At 69.0% G+C, this 19,290-nt stretch overlaps 2 protein-coding genes across 6 annotated transcripts; both read right to left on the minus strand.

Annotated features, from left to right (window-relative positions):
• Positions 1-13: 13 nt before the first annotated feature.
• Positions 14-16,890, minus strand: MAST1 (microtubule associated serine/threonine kinase 1). 4 transcript variants are annotated; one of them, XM_069797354.1, is made up of 28 exons: positions 16,886-16,890; positions 12,773-12,860; positions 12,321-12,352; positions 11,495-11,583; positions 11,010-11,085; positions 10,695-10,773; positions 10,122-10,285; positions 9,672-9,747; positions 9,102-9,308; positions 8,356-8,457; positions 7,581-7,710; positions 7,291-7,358; positions 7,128-7,213; positions 6,831-7,039; positions 6,209-6,347; positions 5,960-6,092; positions 5,714-5,879; positions 5,228-5,329; positions 5,030-5,152; positions 4,640-4,749; positions 4,312-4,439; positions 3,956-4,143; positions 3,671-3,847; positions 3,056-3,285; positions 2,587-2,709; positions 2,131-2,267; positions 1,826-1,995; positions 14-1,536 (listed from the first exon to the last, which is right to left on the minus strand). In XM_069797354.1, exons 2-28 carry the CDS (start codon positions 12,809-12,811, stop codon positions 863-865), a joined length of 3,957 nt encoding a protein of 1,318 aa, XP_069653455.1. In that variant the 5' UTR covers positions 12,812-12,860; positions 16,886-16,890; the 3' UTR covers positions 14-862. The 4 variants fall into 4 exon arrangements, with proteins under 4 accessions (XP_069653455.1, XP_069653458.1, XP_069653456.1 ...); XM_069797357.1 differs by lacking the exon at positions 16,886-16,890 and having other exon boundaries at positions 6,831-6,870; positions 6,952-7,039; positions 12,773-12,931; XM_069797355.1 differs by lacking the exon at positions 16,886-16,890 and having other exon boundaries at positions 10,122-10,267; positions 12,773-12,931.
• On the minus strand, positions 13,746-16,742 carry RNASEH2A (ribonuclease H2 subunit A). Of its 2 annotated transcripts, XM_069797377.1 has the most exons (8): positions 16,470-16,742; positions 16,266-16,337; positions 15,944-16,070; positions 15,484-15,571; positions 14,888-15,025; positions 14,597-14,684; positions 14,376-14,499; positions 13,746-13,954 (listed from the first exon to the last, which is right to left on the minus strand). In XM_069797377.1, exons 1-8 carry the CDS (start codon positions 16,594-16,596, stop codon positions 13,822-13,824), a joined length of 897 nt encoding a protein of 298 aa, XP_069653478.1. In that variant the 5' UTR covers positions 16,597-16,742; the 3' UTR covers positions 13,746-13,821. The 2 variants fall into 2 exon arrangements, with proteins under 2 accessions (XP_069653478.1, XP_069653479.1); XM_069797378.1 differs by lacking the exon at positions 16,266-16,337.
• Positions 16,891-19,290: the final 2,400 nt, after the last annotated feature.

The following is a 19,290-nucleotide window of genomic DNA, read 5'->3' on the forward strand; positions in this document are numbered from 1 at the left end:
ACGTCGTGGGGTTGGTGCTGTACAGGCTTTATTGGTCCCCCGGGCCCCCCCGGCCCCCCCTGTCCTGGGGGCGGGGCGTTTGCATAGCGAGAATGGGGGGGGTGATGATGTCACGGGGGGATGGTGAATTCACCTGCTTGGCCGGCCCTTGCAGTGATGCCAGTTGCTGTAGTGTGACATCAGTGCGTACCTGGGATGCATCAGCCCCGCTCGGTGACCTCACGGCGGTGACATCACCGCTCGGCACCAGTCATTGCCCCCACCCCACTGTCACCACAGCTGTGACATCACCATTCCCACACCTTCAGTTACATCAGAGGTGTGACAGCAGCACCCCTGTTACATGATAATTGTGACATCACCACTCCTACACCATCAGGGACACCGTAACTGTGACATCGTCAAATCCACACCACCACCACTGACACAGTAGCTGTGACATCACCACTCCACCGGCACCAGTTGTGGCATCACTTTCACTCCCCAGTGGCTGATGCCATGGTGATGTCACGGCTCCCCCTCCCCGAGTGACATCAGAGCTGTGCCCTCGCCCCTCCCACCCCATCTGTGACATCACCACTGTGACATCAGTGGGACAAGAATTAGGGGCAAACAGGAGACTGTGGGCGGGGGGAGGGGGGAGAGAGACACCCCAGGGCGGGGGCGGGGAGGGCTGCCGGGCCGATGATATCACATCGAGGGGGCGAGGGGGGGGGTGTCACAGTATTAACCCTTCGCGTACGCGGGGAGGTGCCGGGGGGCGGGGTGGGTGGGGCTGCAAGCCACTTCCCTGGCCGAGGCAGGCGGGGGCCCCGCATGCCTGGGGGTCCCTCCCTATTTACAGCCGCGGCAGGGGGGAAGCTCAGCGGCCGGGGGGGGGGCCGGCGCTCTGGGGGGGCCCCAGCGCCCCGTCCCCGGGGGCCGCGCCGGGCCCCACCACCACGATGGGCACGGGGGGCCCCCCCGGGGCGCCCCCCCGGCGGGCCTGCTCGTGCTCCTGTACCGGGCTCAGCGCCTTGGGGGGGCCCCGCGCCGCCCGCTCGGGCTCCTCGCCCCCCGGGGGGGCGGCCTCGGCGCCGGGGGGGCCCCCCAGCAGGAGCGGCAGCTCCTGGCGGCCGAGGCGGCGGGCGGGGGGGGCGGGGGGCGGCCCCTCAGCCGGGCTCTCCCCGTCCCACTCAGCCAGGCTCTGCAGCGGCGGCTCGGCCGGGAAGTCCTTGCGGGCAGCCTCCAGGCCGTGCTTGCGGGGCGCGGCCGCCGCCGCCTTCTCGGGGGGGCCCCGGCGGGCCAGGCGGGGCGACTCGGCGGCCTTGGGGTGCAGCTTGGCGGGGAATGCGGGGGGCGAGGCGGCGGGCGGCGAGGGCGTGTGGGCCAACGGCGAGAGCGGGATGCTGCCGGCCGACTTGCAGCGCGCCGCCCGGTACTGCCGCTGCAGCTTCGGGGAGAGGCCCTGCAGCGAGCTGGGTCGCAGGTGGGGCCCGGCCGGCGCCGGCGAGGGCGGCGCGCTGGAGCCCGGCGAGCTGCTGGGCGGGGAGGCCCCTGCGCCGGCGGCGGGTCAGAGCCGGCCGCGGGGCCGGGGCCTCCGGCCGCGACCGGGCTCGGGGGAGGCCCCGGGGCCGCGGAGCGCCCGCCCGGCCGCCCCGGCCGCCGTCCCTTCGCGGCTCACCGTAGCGCCCGTTTCCCCCACCGCCCTGCCCCGGCCCCTAACGGCCACCGTAGCCCCGTCTCACCCTCCACCGTACCTCGCGGCTCCCGTAGCCCCGCCCCGCCCCCTTCCCGTGGGCCCGCCCCCTCGCTCGCCCTGCCCCGTTGCCATGGCGGCGCGTACCCGTCTCGGCGGCGCGCGGCGGGAGGGCGGGGTCCCGCGCGCGCGCGTGGGTGGGGGAGGCAGGCAGGCTGTCGGAGGAGGAGAGCGAGCGGCTCAGTGACGTCAGCGAGCGGCTCGTGTGCAGCAGCGACGCCTGTCGGGCCAGGTGCCGGAACAGCGCGCTGCGCCGCCTGCCGGCGGGGAGGAGCGTCACTGCGGCGGCCGGGCCCCGTCCCCTCGGCCCCGCCCCTGCTCCACCCACACACCCGGCCCCGACCCCGACCCCCCCCCCCCCGTTACCCCCAGTTACCCCCCTCCGTCCCCACCTCTCGTGGCCGCCCCCGGCGCCACCCCTGCGGTTCCTCCGCGCCATCTTGGCCCGGGCACTGCGGCGCCGCGCGGGGCCCAGGCGGATGGACGTGTTCTCCAGCGGCGTCGTCGTCACCAGCACCTTCGTCCCGCTCTGCCGCACAGCGGGTCACTGCCACGCCCTGCCACACCCCGCCACGCCCGAACCTGGGGCCCACCCCCCTCCCAGCACCCACCTCCCCACGGTGACCCAGGAGCCTGCTGTGACTCCACCAGGACCCACAACCTGGCCGTGACCCATGACCTCCCCTATGACCCCACTCTGACCTCCTAGCAACCCTATGACCCTGATGTGACCCATGACCCCACCACAACCTCTCACTCCTGTGACCTTTTGACCGTGTGACCCCCACATGCCCACAACCCCCATGACCCTCTACCCTGTGACCCCATGGCCCCTCATGACCCCTGACCTTGAGGATGAGCTCGACGACCTCCGTGTGCACCAGCCCATGGACAGGCTCCCCATTGACGTGGGTGATGAGGTCACCGGCACAGAGCCCTGCCTCCTGCGCTGGGCCCCCCTCCTCCACGTGCTGCACCCACAATGCACCATTACCCACAATGCACTGGGGCCATGATGCCCAAGCCCCCCCTGCCATGTCCCCCTGTGCTCCCCAACCCAGACACCACAGCAGATGCTGCAGAAACCCTCCCTGTCCCCCCACATCCCTCCATCCCCACCGCCCCTGACAACATGGTGGGCTCTGTACGTGTCCCCGTCCCCACATCCCTCTGTCCCCCCCATGTCCCCACCCCACAATCCTCCCTTGTGTCCCCCCCCCGTCCCTTGCTGACCCACACGATGTGGTGGGCACTGCTCATGTCCTCCGACATCCCTCCATGTCCCCGTGTTCCCCAACATCCCCCCATCCCGCTGACCCAGACAACGTGGTGGACGCTGTAGATGTCGCTGTCCCCCAGGTAGACGCGGATGGCACGCAGGGTGAAGCCGAACTTCTTGCCGGGGCGGGGGATGGCGATGGGGGAGCGGGGGGCAGCCACCGCCGGGGCCAGCTCCCGCCCCGGGGACGAGTCCCGCGAGGACGGGTCCGAGGACAGCGACCGCGGGGACATGGGGCTGCCCAGGGGCGAGGAGCCGGGCGCCTCCCCTGCGCCCCCCCACTGGCACCACACCCACGGACCCAGGCATCCGGGGCACCCACTGCCCCCCACCCATGGGACCGGGGTCCCACCACCCACAGAGACCCAGGTCCCCAGGGAAAGCCCCCATCCCCCCGCCCCCCCATGGGGACCCAGGCATCCACAGGCACCTCCACCCACCCACCACCCCCCAGGGGACCAGGGATCCCCCACCTTGGGACCCAGGTGTCCAGGGGACCCCTGCCACCCCCCCACCCTTTAGGACCCAGGCACCCAAGGGACCCACACCACCCATGGGGACCCAGGTGTCCAGGCTGCCCACCAAGTTGGGGGGGGGCGGGGGGATGGGGGGGTCCCGGGGGGGCAGGCTGGGGTCCCTGGGGTGACACCCACCGCTGGGGATGATGACGGAGAGAGCAGTGGCCGACGCCGACTTGGTGACCTTCCCGGGGCCACGGGGGCTGCGCTTGTCACCCCCTGCCTCGGGGACCACCCCTGGGTGCCGTGGCCGCCGCAGCCCCAGCTCAGCCCGGGGTGGGGGCAGGTCCCCAGCCCGTGGCGTTCGCTCCCCTGGGGGGACAGCCTGGTGAGGACCCAGGTGTCTGGGACCCCCCACCAGGGACCCAAGCGTCCAGGACGCCTCACCCCTCACCAGGGTGCCCGATGTCTGGGACTGACCTGCCTCCTCGCTGGGTCCATCTGTGGGTCCATCGCGGGGGGTGCCCCCGTTGCGGGGGGGCGGCCGCTCCTCGGGGGGGGCCCCAGGGCGCCCTGGCTCCAGCAGTGCCGAGAAGCGGCGACGGGCACCCGGGGGGGGGCTGCCCTCACCCTCGGGGGGGGGCCCTTCAGCTGCCGATGGGCGCTTCCTGTGGCGACCCAGGCGTTTGGGGGGGTTCTGACAACTACACCCCCCCACACCCTCCCCTCTGGGGGAAGCAGGCATTTGGGCAGACCCCAGGGGATCCAGGTGTTGCCCCCCCACCTTGGGGACCCAGCCGTGACCCCCACCCAGGGACCCCAGCATGGGCACTCACAGCTCGGGTGAAGCCGTGCGCCAGCCGCGGTCACGGGCGAAGCCATCGCGTCTCCCCTCGTCCCGTGGACGCCCCTTGGCTGCCTTCGGCTCCTGCTGCTGTGAGAGCTGCTCCAGGCTGCTGTACACCTGCGCACCAGCACCACCTCACACCCGCTCATACCAGGCTTGGCACGGGGGTTGCACGAGGATTTGCACGGGGCTGCGCGTGAGGAACCTGCGCTGCACGGGGCCACGCGAGGTCCTGTACATCCCCACGTCCCCACATCCCCCTATCCCAGCCCATCACTGCATGTCCCCACCCCTCTGTATCACCCTGTCCCCCCCACCTTGCTGAAGCGGGGGGAGCAGGATGAGAACTGCCGGATCTCCACAGGTTCGTCCTCCGTCGTGTCCTCATCCTCATAGGAGGTGACGTGGGGGTACCGGTCCGAGCGTGCTGCAGGAGGCAGGGGTGAGGGGGGAACACGGGGTGGGGGGCCCATAGGGTGACCCCAGGGGGGCCCAGGGGTGAGGAACCATAGAGGGGGCCCTCCCAGGGACCCATGAGTGTGGGGGGGCTAGAAGGTCCCCTGAGGGGTTGTCCCTGCCTGGAAGTCCTGGGGGGTGCGTGGGGTGCCAAGGGGGTGTCCCCTGGGAGGGAATGTGGGGTGGTCCCAGGGTTGGGGGGTCCTGGAGGGGTCCCGAGTTGTTCCCGGGGTGCCCCGGGGGTCCCTCACTGTCAAAGTAGCTGGTGTCCTCCTCAGACTCCAGATGCGGCACAAACTCAGCTTTCTGCCGCAGCAGCCCCGTCCAGTCGAGTGCCGCAAAGAAGCCATGAGCCTTCACCTCCTGTGCCCCCCCTGCGGGGATGGGGATGGGGTCAGCAGGGATAGCAGCCCAGGGGGGAGGGCGGGGGTGGGGGTGGGGGGTCTCACCAGCCCCGAGGCGGCGCAGGGGGTCGGGCTGCAGGAGGCAGGAGATGAGGTGCTGGGCGTCAGGGGGCAGCGCCTCGTCCCCCTCCGGCCACAGGATCTCGTCTGACATGTGGTGGGGACAGAGGGGGACATGAGAGCACAGGGTCATGGCTGCCAGCCGCATGATGTCCCATTTCCCCCTACCCATCCCTGAATCAGGGATGACCTGCCCTGTCCCCATGCCCCCATCCTCACATACCCGAGATGACCTACTCCATCCCCATGTCCCTGTGTCCCCCCATGTCCCCGTACCAGAGATGAACTGCTCTGTGTCCCTCCCATGTCCCCATCCCTGTACTAGAGATGACCTGCCCCATCCCCGTGTCCCCCCTGTACCCAAGATGACCTGCCCCATGTCCCCGTGTCCCGCCCCATCCCCGTCCCCGAGATGACCTGCCCTGTCCCCTCATGTCCCGTCCCTCCCCCGCCATGCATCTGTCCCCATACCGGAGATGACCTGCCCGAAGAGCTCCTCGGGGGTGTCCCCGAAGAAGGGGACACAGCCCACCAGGAACTCGTAGAGGACGATGCCCATTGCCCACCAGTCCACCGGCTTCCCATAGCCCTGCCGCAGGATCACCTCAGGCGCGATGTACTCGGGGGTGCCGCACACCTGTGGGCGGGGTCAGGGTCGGCCACGCCCCACCACACCCCAATGCCCCCACCCCAATGCCCCCACCTGGCCCCACCCACCTGCTTGTCACGGAACTCGCGGGCATCCTTCTCCATGTGGCCCTCGTAGAGGTTGGTGGTGAGGCTCATCAGCCCCATCTTGGAGAGCCCAAAGTCTGTCAGCTTCACGTGGCCCAGTGAGGTGATCAGCAGGCTGCAGGGACCCAGGCGTCCGGCAGGGACCCAGGTGGCCGGCATCCCCCCGGCCCTCCCCCAGACTGGTGTCATTCCCCCGCCCTGGCCTTGGGGGACCCCAGTCTCCAGGCATACTTGTCAGGCTTGAGGTCCCGGTGGACGATGCCATAGTTGTGCAGGTACTCGAGGGCCAGGACAGTCTCGGCAAAGTAGAGCCGGGCCAGCTCCAGCGGCAGCGCCCCGATGTGCTTCAGCAGTGTCGCACAGTCCCCGCCTGGGATGGGGGGACATGGGGGGACACAGCAGTATGCATCACAGCATCACCCACCACCATCCAGCACATCCGAGCAGGACACAGAGCACCCACCCAGACGTAAAACACTGTGTCGGGACGTAAAACCACCCCATCGTGACATAAACCACTCTGTCATGACACAAACCACCCCACACTGCACTGCCCAGCCCTGTACCACAAGGCCCAGCTCCATATTGTGATGCCTGGCCCCATATCATGACACACAACCCTGTATTGCAATGCCCAGCCCCTCATCGTACCACCCAGCACCACATCATGATGCCCAGCCCCATATCACAACGCCCAGCTCTCTATCACGATGCCCAGCCCTGTACTGCAGCACCCAGACCTGTATCATGATGCCCAGACCCATACCATAACACCCAGCCCAGTATCACGACACCCAGCCCTGTATCACGATGCCTAGCCCCATACCACGACACCTGTTGGCCCTGTGCCCACCTTCGACGTACTCCATGACCATGCAGAGGTGGCGGCGGGTCTGGAAGGAGCAGAACATGCTGACGACGAAGGGGTTCTCGGCGAAGGTGAGGATGTCGCGCTCCACAAACGCCTGCTCCACCTGGTTGCGCAGCAGCAGGTTCTGCTTGTTGATCTTCTTCATGGCGAAGCGCTGGCGCGTGGCCGTGTGCCGCACCAGGTACACCGCCCTGCCGGCACAGCCGCGCGTCATGCCGCGACAGGGACCCCGGTGCCTGGGACCCCCCCCCAGGGACCCCGGCATCCGGGGCCGCTCACCCGTAGGCGCCGTTGCTGATGAGTTTGATGGTCTCAAAGTCGCCTTCACCAGGCGGCTTCTTTGCCCTGGGGACAGCACTGCGGCCCTGGGGGGACGTGGGGTGACACGGGGACACAGGGGGACACAGGGAGGGACACACAGGGACCCTGCCCCGGCGCCCACCTCAGCCCCCTCCTCCGGCTCCGGCGTGTTGCTCCCGCCGCTGTCGGGCTCCTCCAGATGCACCACGTCTGCAGGGACACGGGGTGTAACACGTGTGCGGGGACATGGGGTGTCACACATGTGCACCCCTAGTGTACAACACCCCATGTGCGCAGCCCTCCAGCACACGCCCCCCGTGCATGCTCCCACACACGTGCATGCCCCTTGCATGCTCCCACATGTGTGCGCATGCCCCCACAGGCGTGTGCAAACCCCGTGCCTGCCCCGTGGCCACTCGCACACACGTGTACCGGGGAAGGGGTCCCGTGCCAGCCCCAGCTGCCCGATGATGTAGCGAGGGATGTCGGCCTTCAGCAGCCCCTCGCGGGCCTGGCCCTCCGCCGCTGCCAACAGCTGGTAGAACTCGGCCGGGTCAAACTCCTGCACCAACACGCCCCAGCACGTGTGTGCATGGGGGGACACGCATCATCACACACGTGCACACAGGGACGTGCACCAGCACAGTGTGGTGCACCAGCAGACACTGGGGGCATGTGCTGGTGCACATGGGTCTGTACGCGTGTGAGAGCGTGTGTGAGCTCATGTGTGTGCACACACCAGGACACGCGTGTGCATCAGGACACGTGTGCACGTTTGAGCCCAAACGCATGTGTACATGTCTGTCGCTGTGCCTGCACCGACACACACACACACGCTCGCCAGACCACACGGATGAGCACGTGTGTGCCGGCGTGCACCGACAGTCACAGGTGAGTGCACACGCATCTGGCCCGCCCGGCCCCTCCCGCCTTTGTCTCCGCGGTCCCCGGGATGCGCCGTTGCCATGACGCTGTCCCGGCAACACGACCGTCACCATGGCAACAGCAGTCCTGCCTCCCCATTGGCCGTGCGCAGGGATTGGTCAGGGCGTTGTCAGGGTGACCAGAAGGGCTTCGTCTGATTGGACAGTTGGGATGGTGCAAAATGGGATGGTGCAAAATGGGATGGGGGGGGGATGCTGGGGGGGCTGTCACAGGGCCCGAATGCCTGGGTCCCCTGGGGATGGGGGGGGTCCATGGGACTCACCAGGCACTCGAGCAGCCGGGCAGGGCGGGAGATGATGATGAGGAGTTTCTTCACCAGCTGGGTGATGAAGGCCACCTCCTCTGACTCCGAGCGCTCGTAGGCCTGGGGGGGGAAACGCAAAGGGGTCAGGGGATCCCAGGGGACGTGGGGGTCGGGGTATGCTGGGGAGTCACATAGGGTCCTGTTGGGTCCTGGGGGGTCCCATGGGCCCCAGGGCATCCCCTTGGGTCTCATTAGGTCCAGCAGGGTCCCACCAGGTCCTTGGGGAATCCTGTTGGGTCCCATTGAGTGCCCTTGGGTGCTGAAGGTTCCCATTGGGCCCTGTATGGCCCTGGTGCATCCCCATTAGGTGCTGAGGGTGCCATTGGGCTCCAGTGGGACCACCTGGGTGCTGTTGGGTCCCCTGGGGCACTGTTGGGTGTCACTGAGCCTCTTTGGGCCCCGTTGGGTGCCAATGGGTCTGCACTGGGCCCTGTTGGGTCCATGTTGGGCTCTGTTGGGTGCTGCTGGGCACCATTGGGCCCTGATGGGTCCCTTGGGGCCCCACTGGGTGTCACTGAGCCTCTTTGGGCCCCGTTGGGTGCCAATGGGTCTGCACTGGGCCCTGTTGGGTCCATGTTGGGCTCTGTTGGGTGCTGCTGGGCACCATTGGGCCCTGATGGGTCCCTTGGGGCCCCACTGGGTGTCACTGAGCCCCGTTGGGTGCCAATGGGTCCTGTTGGGCCCTACTGGGTGCTGTGGCTCACGTCCTGCAGCAGCCGCTCCATGTTCTCCTGCAGCTCGTAGAAGTAGCCGGCAGTGATGAGGCCGTGCCGGGCCTTGGCCAGGCAGTCACGCGCCAGCTCGACCAGCTGGTGCTGGATGAAGCTGAGGGCGCCATCGGCCAGCGGTGTCCCCCCGGGGCCGCAGCCCCGCACAAACTCCTCCAGCCGCTCCTCCATCTGTGCCGTCGCCTGCGGGACCCAGGTGGACGTGTTGCCCACAGCTCCCGACACCCCCACAGCCCCCTGGGGCCCCCCAAGACCCCATAACCTCCTCCAGACCCCCCAGAGCTGTTACACCTCCCCTCCAGGAACCTCAGAGCCCCCATGATCCCCCCCTAGATACCTCATAACACCCCAAGACCTCCATAACCCTGCCAGGACCCCCCAAGACCCTATATCCTCCCTCAGTGCCCATTAGCTGCCTGAGACCCTCCCAGAGCTGTTCCGTAACTCCCCAACACCCTTAGCCCCCCCACCAGAACCCCCCAAGACCCCATGTCCTCCCCCAGTCCCACATAGCTCCACCAGCCCCCCACATTCCCCCAGCCCCACCTTGGGGAACCGCTCCTTGTAGACATGGTTCATCATCACGATCTCGTTGTCGTGGGACGAAGGCGAGCGTCCAGGGCTGGGGGGGCACCATTGGCACCCATGGGACCCACAGCATCCCCCCCTCCCCTCCCCAGCATCCCTACCGCTAGTACCTGCAGGACCCCCAGCATCCCTCCATGGCATCCCCATGGGGAACCACAGTGTCCCCATTCCACCTCCCTGATGTCCCATGGCCATGGTGTCCCCATCACCCTGCTGTCCCCCACCCCATGGTGCCCTGATTCCCCCATGGTGTCCCCAAGCCCCATGGTGCCCCACATGGTCTCCCCAAAGCCCTGGTTCCCCTCCCCCAACCCCATGGTGACCCCTAGCCTCCTGGTGCCCTGATTCCGCCATGGAGTCCCCCCCAGCCTCTTGGGGTCCCCAACCCCCCCAGTGCCCCAGCCCCACCTGAGGCTGCGGGAGCGGGGACGTGGGGCCGGCCCCCCCCGGGCCCCTCCATCCTCCTCAGCCAGGCTCTCAGAGCTGCCGAAGTGGCGGGAGAGGAAGCGCAGCTCCTCCGGCGTCGGCTGCGCTGGCAGCTGGTGCAGGCGCTCCTGCGACGAGCACGACGACTGCGCGCCCGCATCACCCCTCCGACCCCGCGGACCCCCACCACGCCCCAGGGACCCTCATAGACCCCCCTATGGACCCTCCCATGGCACCTCACGAGGACCTATGGCCACCCACGGGGACCCGCTGGCGCCACCATGTTCCCCCGACTGCACCCCATGGACCTTCCATGATGCCCCACTGCACGCCACAGGGACCCCTGGCCACCCATCGACCCCTCCCCAGGCTCCCACTAGTGGGACCCACACCTAACCCCACAGCCAGACCTGTGCTAGAACCCACCCACAGACCCCTGGCCAACCCCCCCACCCCAGACCCCCAGTGACCTTCCCATCAGCCACCCCCCCTGCCATGGGGAGGATGCCCCAGTGGGTCCTCTGGATGTGGGGGGCTCTGGGGCCCCCGACTCACCGAGACAGTGGAGCTGGGGGTGTTGGTGCCATAGCCAGAGGAGGGCAGCGAGGCCAGTGACCATCGGCGACCATCGGCACTGGGGGGGGGGGGGGTGTCAGCGGATCCAGGTGTCCGGGAGACCCCCATCAACGCCCCTGAGCTGGGATGGGACTCAGGCACCTGGGTACCTCCCCCCCATCAGCACCTGGATGCCTGGGTCCCCCCCAGACACCTGGATCCCCCCTCCAGATGCCCAGGTCCCCCTCCCAGATGCCCAGGTCGTCGTCCCCCCCAGTGCCTGGGTCCCTCCCCCGGACACACGAGTCCCCTTACCGGCGAGAGGAGGCGAAGGAGAAGTGGGCCGGGTTGCTGGGCGAGAAGTTGCGGGGACTGTCCAGGGGGCTGCTGCCTGAGGGGGGGGAGGGGAGCAGGGCAGGGGGAACAAGGAGGTGACATCACCACTGCTCCACCCTGACACCCCTGCCCTGCCAGGCCCCGCCCACACCAGAGGGGGGCAGGGCCAAACGGATGCAACCCACCCCAGGGGAAAAGGGGAGGCCAGGAGGGACCCCAGGGGCTGGGGGGGGCCCTCCCTGCTTTGGGGGTCCCTATAGGTACCAGGGAGGCCAGTGGGGTTATTGGGGCTGGGGGGGGGCAATGGGTCCCTTGGGGGGGTCCCAGCGTTTTGGGGGGGTCCTTGGGCAGGGCCTATCGATCCCTGGATCTTTATGGGCTCCTTTGGGGGTTTCTGGGGGGACCTGGGGGCTTCCAAGGCCTTGGGAGGGGATTGGGGGACAGTGGGGTTCTGGGGGTCTCACCGATGTGTCCAGGCAGCGGCGAGTGGGGCCGCGGGAGGGTGGGGGAGGTGCTGGTCAGGATCAGGCTCTTCCGGTTGCTTGTGCGGCAGCTGGGGAGAGTGGGGGGGCCGTCGGGGGGAGGCCAGGACCCCCCCTCACAGACGGTCCCCCCCCCATGTGTGTCTTCACACCCGAATGTGCTCATGACACCCAAAGGCACCCGGGGGGCCACCCATAGCCCCTCCCCCACCAGGGGGTGCAGGAATGGGGGGTCGGGGGGGGGCAGTGGCCATGGGAGGGCTCATGAGGCTGGGGGGGCTGGGGATGGAGGATGAGGAAGGAGGGTTGAGGGCTAGAGGATGCGGATGAAGGAGACAGGAGGATGGAGGAGAAGAGATGAAGGGTGAGGATGAGGATGAAAGAGGACGAGGATGAAGGATGAGGATGAAGGAGGGATGAGGACGAGGATGGGGATGAGGGTGGAGAAGGGATGAAGGCTGAATGAGGATGGAGGGGGAATGAGGATGGGGATGGAGAGGGATGAAGGCTGAGGATGAAGGATGGAGTATGAGAATGAGGGTGGGATGGGGGGAGGAAGGCCGAGGCCCCGGGTACCTCTTGGTGCGGCGGAACATGCTGCTGCCCACCAGGATCGGCATCGGGGGGTCCAAGAACCCGGGGGGGGCCGGGGACTCCGGGGCGGCGGCGCCTCGGCAGGGCGGGGGGGGGACACGGACGCGGCGGCGGCGGCTGCAGCGGGGCGGGGCCGGGGGCGGGGCCGGGGCAGTGGGTGCAATGGGGGCGCAATGGGGGGGCGATGAGGGCGCAATGGGGGGGGGAGTCTCACCTGCTGCTCTTTCGCGGCAGCGGCAGATCCTTCTGCAAAACGCAGCAGAGGGTGGGGGGCGGTCCGGACACCACCCGGAGCCCCCCGATCCCTCCGGACAGACCCCCACCCCCCACAGCAGCGCTTGGAGGGGGGGGACACCCCGGGCCCTGCCCCGTTGCTTTGGGGCCCAGGCTCCGGTTCCATTCCCCCCCCAGGGCCCCCTTATGTCTGAAGCCCCCTCCCAGATCTGGCAGCCCCGGACCCCCCCAGCCCTGCAGCCCCCCCGGTACCGGGTCCGCATCACCCCCCCGCCCCCCGTGCTGATGCCGCCCGAAGCGAACTTCCCGGTACGGGGGCTGCATTCCCCCCCCTCCTCGTATCCGCCCTGCCCGGTACATCCCCCCCCCGGACCAGGCCTCCACCTTCCCGGTACCGACCCCTCCCGGCACCGACCCCCCCTCCCCCGGTACCTGCAGCCGCCGCCGGCGGATGACGCCCGAGTCGTCCATGGCGCCGCCGCTGCCGGTGCGGGGGGGTCCCGGCCCCCCCCCCGCGCCCCTGGTGCCCGCAGCCCCCCCCCTCAGCCGCCCGCCACCATCCTCCGCCGCGCGGGACCCCCGGGAGCGCCCCGCCCCCCGGCCCCGCCCAGCCCCGCCCCCACGGGGGACCCGGCCGTCCGGGGGGGGGGAACGGCCCCACCCCGGGGGAGGGGGGGTTTTAACCCCTGCGCTGCCAGGAGGCCCCCGGCTCGCCGCCCCCCCTCCGGCGCTGTCCGCGGTGCTGAACCGGCCGCGCTCTCCAGGCCGGACGCCGGGGTCCCCTCGGGGGGGGGGAGGGGCGCTCCGGGCCCCACCCCCCCGGGTGTCTGTCCCGTGTAATATTCGGGCAATACCCCCCCCGCCACGACCCCGCTCCCCCGCCTCATTAGTGACATTACAGCACCGTAACCCCCCTAAAAACGCGCCCAAAAGCCAAAAGAGGGGGTGTGGGCGGGGCTGCTCAGGCCCCTCCCCCGTGACCCCCCGGTACCCCCCCCGGATTAGACCCCTAATCCTCCGGGATTGAGGACATGGCGATTTCCAGGCGCCCAGCCACGACCGATTAAGTTGGAGGGGGGGGGGGGAACACGGGCCAGACACCTGGGTTCCCTTCCCCCCACGGCAGGGGGACGATGACACGACAACATGACAACACAACAACATGATCATGGGGGGGGCCACAACCCCTCCTCAAATCCAGGGAGTCCCAAACGCCCCCCCCAAAACTCCAGCATATTGGGGTCTGTGCACTCCCACCCTGCAACACCATAGACCCCACAAAAGGTACAGACACCCCCTGCTCCCCCTTCCCTGTGACTCCCCCAACTTCACAGGGGGAATAAATGGGTTTGCTGCTACCCCAGCCCCCCCCCCCCGCAAAAAAGAAGTGGATTTGGGGTTTTTTTGCCATTCTTTGTAAAAAAACAACCACTCGCTTTATTGGGGGGTGGGGGTTGGGGGCCCCCATTTCGGGGGGGGGGTCACAGCTCAGCCAGTGGCCGCAGGCTGCGCTCATGGAAGAAGCGGTGGGGGGGTCGCCGGGTCGGGGTCCGGGCGAAGTAGGAGAGCACCGAGGGGGGGGCCGTAGAGTCCTGCTTGGGGTCCTCATCAGCCCTGGGGGGTGGACATCAGTGACCCCAGGGGAGGCAGAGGGGACCCCGGAGTCCGTGGGGGGGGTCCTGCCCGCCCCCCCCCCCCCCCCAACTGCAAGGCAAAGATCCCTGTGCCCCTTACCAGTGCCTGGGCCCCTGGTGCCCCCCCATTGCATGGGAACACTCCCCCCAACCTCATCCCCCCCATTCCAGAGACACGACCTCCTGTGTCCCCCCCATTGCACAGGTCTGGTGTGTCCCCCCAGCCCCCCATAGCACAGATGGAGCCCCCTTGTGCCCCCCCCAATTACACAGGGACCTTCCCCTTTTCGTCCCATAGCCCCTTCACCACAAACCCCCCCCCAGCATCACACTGGGATCCCCCTAAGCCGCAGCAGACCCTGTAGGGTTCCCCCCCTCCGCCCAGACCCCCTCCCCCGTACCACTTGATGGGGACCCCCCCGCGCTGCAGCAGCTCCTGCGCTGTCCCCCAGCTGAAGCGCACAAACTGGGGGAACCCAAAGACAGGCTCGAGGTGCCGCCGCAGCCACTCCTTCGTCTTGGGGTCTGGGGGGGGGGAGCCATGAGGGGTGCCTGGACATCAGGGTCCCCCGGGGGCCAGACCCCCCCTGTGCCCACCCCCCCACCCCCCAGCCACTCCTACCATTGGGGTACCCTGAGCCATAGTCCCGGTCAATGTTCTCCAGGTCCTCCACAAACTTCCACTGCTTCACGGCCCGGTCACGGGCGACCTGGGGGAGTGGGGACAGAGGGATTTGGGGGGCTCCAGAGAGATTATGGGGGTCCTGGGCCCCCCCATGATACTCACTGCCCCAGGGTGCAGGTGGGTCTGGGGCAGAGTGAGGGAGTAGATGTGGGGTGCTGGGGGGGATGGCCCCTGGAGGGTGGGTATGTTTTCGGGGGGGGGGGGGGGGGGGGGGTGTTTGGTGCCCACCTTGGCGCAGATGCTGGCAGCGCTGACGACGGGGAAGAGCCCGTCAGCTTTGGGGCGCACGGTCACCTCCAGCCCCGGGAAGCGCTGCCGCAGCTTTGCCTCATACTTCTCTGCTGGCCCCACTGTGTCCACAAACACCTGGGGGAGCCCCAGTCCCCCAAAATCACCCCCAGCTCCCCAAAAATCACCCCTGGTTCCTTGATCCATCTTGCCATTCCCCCAGCACCCCAAAACCCCTGCAAAAGCTCCTCAACCCCGCCAAACCCTCTGCTGCACCCTGACCCCCCCTCCTCAAAAGCACCCCCAAAGCAGTCCCAAATCAACCTGAAGCCACCTGGCACCCCAAAATCCACCCTAAATCACCCCAAACAATCCCAGACTCCCCCCGCATGCCCCCAAAACACCCCAAATTCACCCCAAAGCAACGCAGAGCCCCCTCCAGAGCCCCAACTCTCCCCCCAAATCCTCAGCCCAGTGAGGGAAACCAAGGCACAGAGGGAGGAGAAGGGTGGGGTTCACCCTCAGCCCAGGGCCCCCCCAGTTCCCCCTGCCTGCACCTGGGCACCCCCCACACCCTCCAGTCCCCCCAAACCCACCTCAGCCACCTGCACCCCAGAGTCTAGCGCGAACTGGATGAGGCCCACAGCTGTATCGTGCGACAGCTCGTTCAGGTTGTACTTGGCTCTGGGGGGGTCGGGGGGGGTGTCACCTCCCAGCACTCCAAATGGGGAGCAATCCCCCCAGCACCCTGAACTGGGGGTGGGGCAGGAGATGGAGACTGCAGGAACCAGGTTTAGGGAGTCAGGGGCACCCAAAGGGTGCTGGGGGGACCAAGGAGGGTCCCAGAGGGGCCTAGGGGACCCTGCGGAGGGGTTGGGGGGGTCTTACTACTGCTGCATGCAGGCAGAGATGTGGTTAGGGGTGCCCAGGCAGGGTTTGGGGGGCCCTGGGGGTGTCGGGGGGGGGTGTCTCACCGCTGCTGCATGCAGAGATGTGGTTGGGGGGGCCCCGGTGGGGTTTGGGGGGCCCTGGGGTGTGGGGGGGGGGGTGTCTCACCGCTGCTGCATGCAGGCAGAGATGTGGTCGGGGGGTAGCACATGCAGTGCCCACCCCAGGACGTCGCTCGCCGCCTCTAGCAGCCCAAAGCGTCGCTCCCGCTCCCCCTCCGACAGCGTCTTCGAGTCTGGGGGCGGGGGCAGGGTGAGGGACCCTCCCGGACTCCCCAACTCTCACCAGGAACCGCCACCCATCTGAGGACCCCCCAACATCCCCCGTGCCCCAAACCCACCCTTGGGACCTCCAAACCTCCCCCCCCCGGACCCCCCGGGGCTCCCCAACTCCCCCCCCCGGTGCCCACCCCCCCCCGAGACGCTCCCACCTGCCACCCCCAGCGCCTCCAGTTCCTCCAGCTTCTCCACGGGGCAGTAGCAGATCCCATAAACCATAGGCCCTAGAGGAGGGGGCGCGGGGGGGTGAGACCGGGGCGGAAGGACACCCCCCCCCCCATCCCAGTGCAAACTGCAGACGCGCCACGTGCAGCCGTCCCCCGACCACCACCCCCCTCCCGCGACCCCGACCTCACCCAGCACCGGCCCCCGCCCCGCCTCGTCCACGCCGAGGGCGCAGGGCCTGTGGCGGCAGAGGGGGGGCACGGCCGAACCGAACCGCCCCGCGCCCGCCGGGTCCCGCTCCAGCCGCGCCATCGCCATCGCGGGGCGGGGGGGCGGGGTTTGGGAGGGGAGGGGCCCGCGCACAGCCCCCTGGGAGATGGGGGTTACAGAGGGCACCCCTATAGACCAGCCCCCCCGGGGGTCACGGCGGGATCCCGGACGTCTGCGTCCCGCGGGGCTGGGGGGGAGTCCCGGCCGGGAAGTGCCGCCCCGGGGCGGGCGGTGCCGGGCAGCGCGGGTGGGGGTTCTCGGAACGGCCCCCGCCTGCCCATATATGGGCATGGCTGCGTCAGCGGGGAAAGCCCCTGCACCGCCCTCTTCCGCTGACGTCGGTGCCCGCCGGCTCTGGGGGCCGCGGGGGGGGGGGTCCCACGGGGCGAGGCGGGACACGCCTGCGAGGGGACACGGACACACCCCCCGCCCCCCCCAGAACACAGCACAATTAGACCCATTATTACAATTATTATTAATTAAATACAAACGTACAAAAAAAAACCAGCAACAACAAAACGACCCCGACTCCCCTCGGACGTGGGGGCACCGGCGGGGCCTGTAAACGTTACGGGGGGGGGTCCCCCCCAATACACCCCCCGTTTGGGGTGCACACAACAGGGGCTCAGCCCCCCACAAAATGAGTCCATCCCGGGGATATCCCCCCCCCGGTGAATCCCCAGTTTGGGGGGCCCGACCCTGCAGGTCCCCCCCAGGCCCGGAGGGGTCCCCAGGCCCAGCTGGGGGGCACCCCCAGACACCGGGTTTGGGGGTACCCGGTCCGTCCCACAGGTCCCGTTCCTGCGGGCCCTGGGGGTCCCCCAACCCCACCACGGGGGCCTAACTAGGGGTGCCCGCTCCTGCAGGTCCCTTCAGGCTGGTCCATGCTGGGGGGAGCCCAGTCCAGGGGTCCCCCATCCTCACAGGTCCTTTTGGGGTTCTCCATCGGGGGTCCCCAGCTCCTCCAGGTCCATGCTGGGGGGGTGGTCCCCTCTGGGTGCCCCCCCAAGAAGCAGTGGCCTTCATCGAGCAGCAGCCGGAGCCGACGGGGGTCCGTGTCCACGGGGGCCCCCACCAGGACCCCCCACTCCCCTGCCGAAGCCGTGGTCCTCATCCCGGCACAGTCCCACGCAGCATCCCGCCGGGGCGCCCCGTACCTCCGCGTCCGCGCCGGGGCTCCCCGTCCCTCCGGGTCCATCCAGGTCCGTGGGGTCCCCATCGGGGTGTCCGGGGGCGGGGGGATCTCCACCGGGCAGCGGCCACGGCGGGGCCGGTCCGTTCCCCGAGCGGGGCGGGGGGACGGCTAGAAGCCGAGGGCAGCGCCGGGGGGCAGCGGGCAGCCGGAGCCGGCATGGTCGCGCACGGAGCCACGCAGCCGCCGCACCTGGGCGCGGAGCCCGGCCGCCGTCGCCGCCAGCGCCGCGTTCTGGGCGCGGAGCCCACGGACGCGCTGCTCCAGCCGGGCGATCCGTTCCAGCTTCCGCCGCCGGCAACGGCTCGCCGCCAGCCGGTTCCGCAACCGCCGTCGTTCTGCCTGCAGCCGTTCCGGAGAGTCCGGGCCCGGCTCGGCCGCCTCCGCCTCCGGTGCTGGTCCGGGGACCCCCGGGAAGGGTCCTCCTCCTCCTCCTGCCCCCGCCGCCGCCGCCAGCCCCGACGGCTCCGGCAGCGCCACGTTGGGCGGCCCCGGCTGGTGCAGCTCGTCCAGCGCCTGCGCGAAGCTACCGGTGAAGCCGTCGCGCTCCCCGGGGCCGGGGTAGAAGAAACCGCCGGTACCAGCGCCGCTACCGAAGAAGCCGCCGTCGGGGCAGGGCGTCGGCTTGAGCCCGCGGAAGGGCTCGGGGGGTGCCCCCGGCGGCAGCGCTCCCGCTAGCGCCCCGTAGTCGGGTTCGGGCCGGCAGAAGCCGCCCGGGAAGGGCGCGGGTCGGTAGAACGGCGGCTCCATCCGCGCGCACATGCAGCCCAACCGGGGAAAGGCGCGGAAGCAGCAGCGGGACTCGAACCCGCGACCCCGCGCCGCGCCGCCCGCCCGCCTTATACCCGCCCGCGGCGGAAACGCGGCCCCATTGGCTGCGGCTCCCGCCGGACACGCCCCCCCCGCCGCGAAGGGACACGCCTCCGTGCGGGAAGGGGCGGGGCCTTGCGGGGGAGCGGGGTGTGTGTGTGTAACGGTGGGGGGACACACGCGTGTGCAAGGGGGGGGACGCACCAGTGAGCACAGACATGGGGGCATATTGGGGGGCACGCAGCACCGGCATGTGCACGGGGTACACGTGGGCGGGGCTTTGGGAGGGCACACGCGTGTAAGCGTGGGTCCCAGCACGTGTCCTTGGTGTACATGCATGTGAGCACAGACTCTGGTCATGTCCTGGTGAACGCACGTGTGAGCACAGGCTCTGGTCATATCCCTGTGAACATGCATGTGTGAGCACAGGCTCTGGTTGTGTCCCAGTGAACGTGTCTGTGAACACAGGCCCCAGCATGTATCCAGGTGCACACGCATGTGAGCACAGGCTCTGGTTGTGTCCTAGTGAACACGTGTGTGAGCACAGGCCCCAGCACGTGTCCATGTGCACACATGTGTGAGCACAGGCCCCAGCACACGTCCCAGTGCATGCAAGTCTGAGCACAGGCCCCAGCACACATCCCAGTGCACACGCATGTGAGCACAGGCCCCAGCACGTGTCCCGGTGCACATGCGTGTGAGCACAGCCTCTGGTCATGTCCTGGTGAACACACATGTGA

Source organism: Haliaeetus albicilla, chromosome 11 (assembly GCF_947461875.1).
Source record: "Haliaeetus albicilla chromosome 11, bHalAlb1.1, whole genome shotgun sequence".
NCBI lineage: Eukaryota > Metazoa > Chordata > Aves > Accipitriformes > Accipitridae > Haliaeetus > Haliaeetus albicilla.

Excerpts from the sequence above, each read along its gene's own strand:
- MAST1 (XM_069797354.1), bottom strand. The coding sequence starts at position 12,811 with ATGGACGACTCGGGCGTCATCCGCCGGCGGCGGCTGCAG. Across the intron at positions 10,286-10,694 it reads CCCCCAGCTCCACTGTCTCG|TCGTCGTGCTCGTCGCAGGA; the intron begins GTGAGTCGGGGG and ends GCGGGCGCGCAG. Across the intron at positions 2,268-2,586 it reads TCGTCGAGCTCATCCTCAAG|AGCGGGACGAAGGTGCTGGT; the intron begins GTCAGGGGTCAT and ends GCTGTGCGGCAG.
- RNASEH2A (XM_069797377.1), bottom strand. The coding sequence starts at position 16,596 with ATGGCGATGGCGCGGCTGGAGCGGGACCCGGCGGGCGCGGGGCGGTTC. Across the intron at positions 16,071-16,265 it reads GGAGGCGCTGGGGGTGGCAG|ACTCGAAGACGCTGTCGGAG; the intron begins GTGGGAGCGTCT and ends CCCCGCCCCCAG. Across the intron at positions 13,955-14,375 it reads GGGGGGGTCCCCATCAAGTG|GGCTGATGAGGACCCCAAGC; the intron begins GTACGGGGGAGG and ends TCCACCCCCCAG.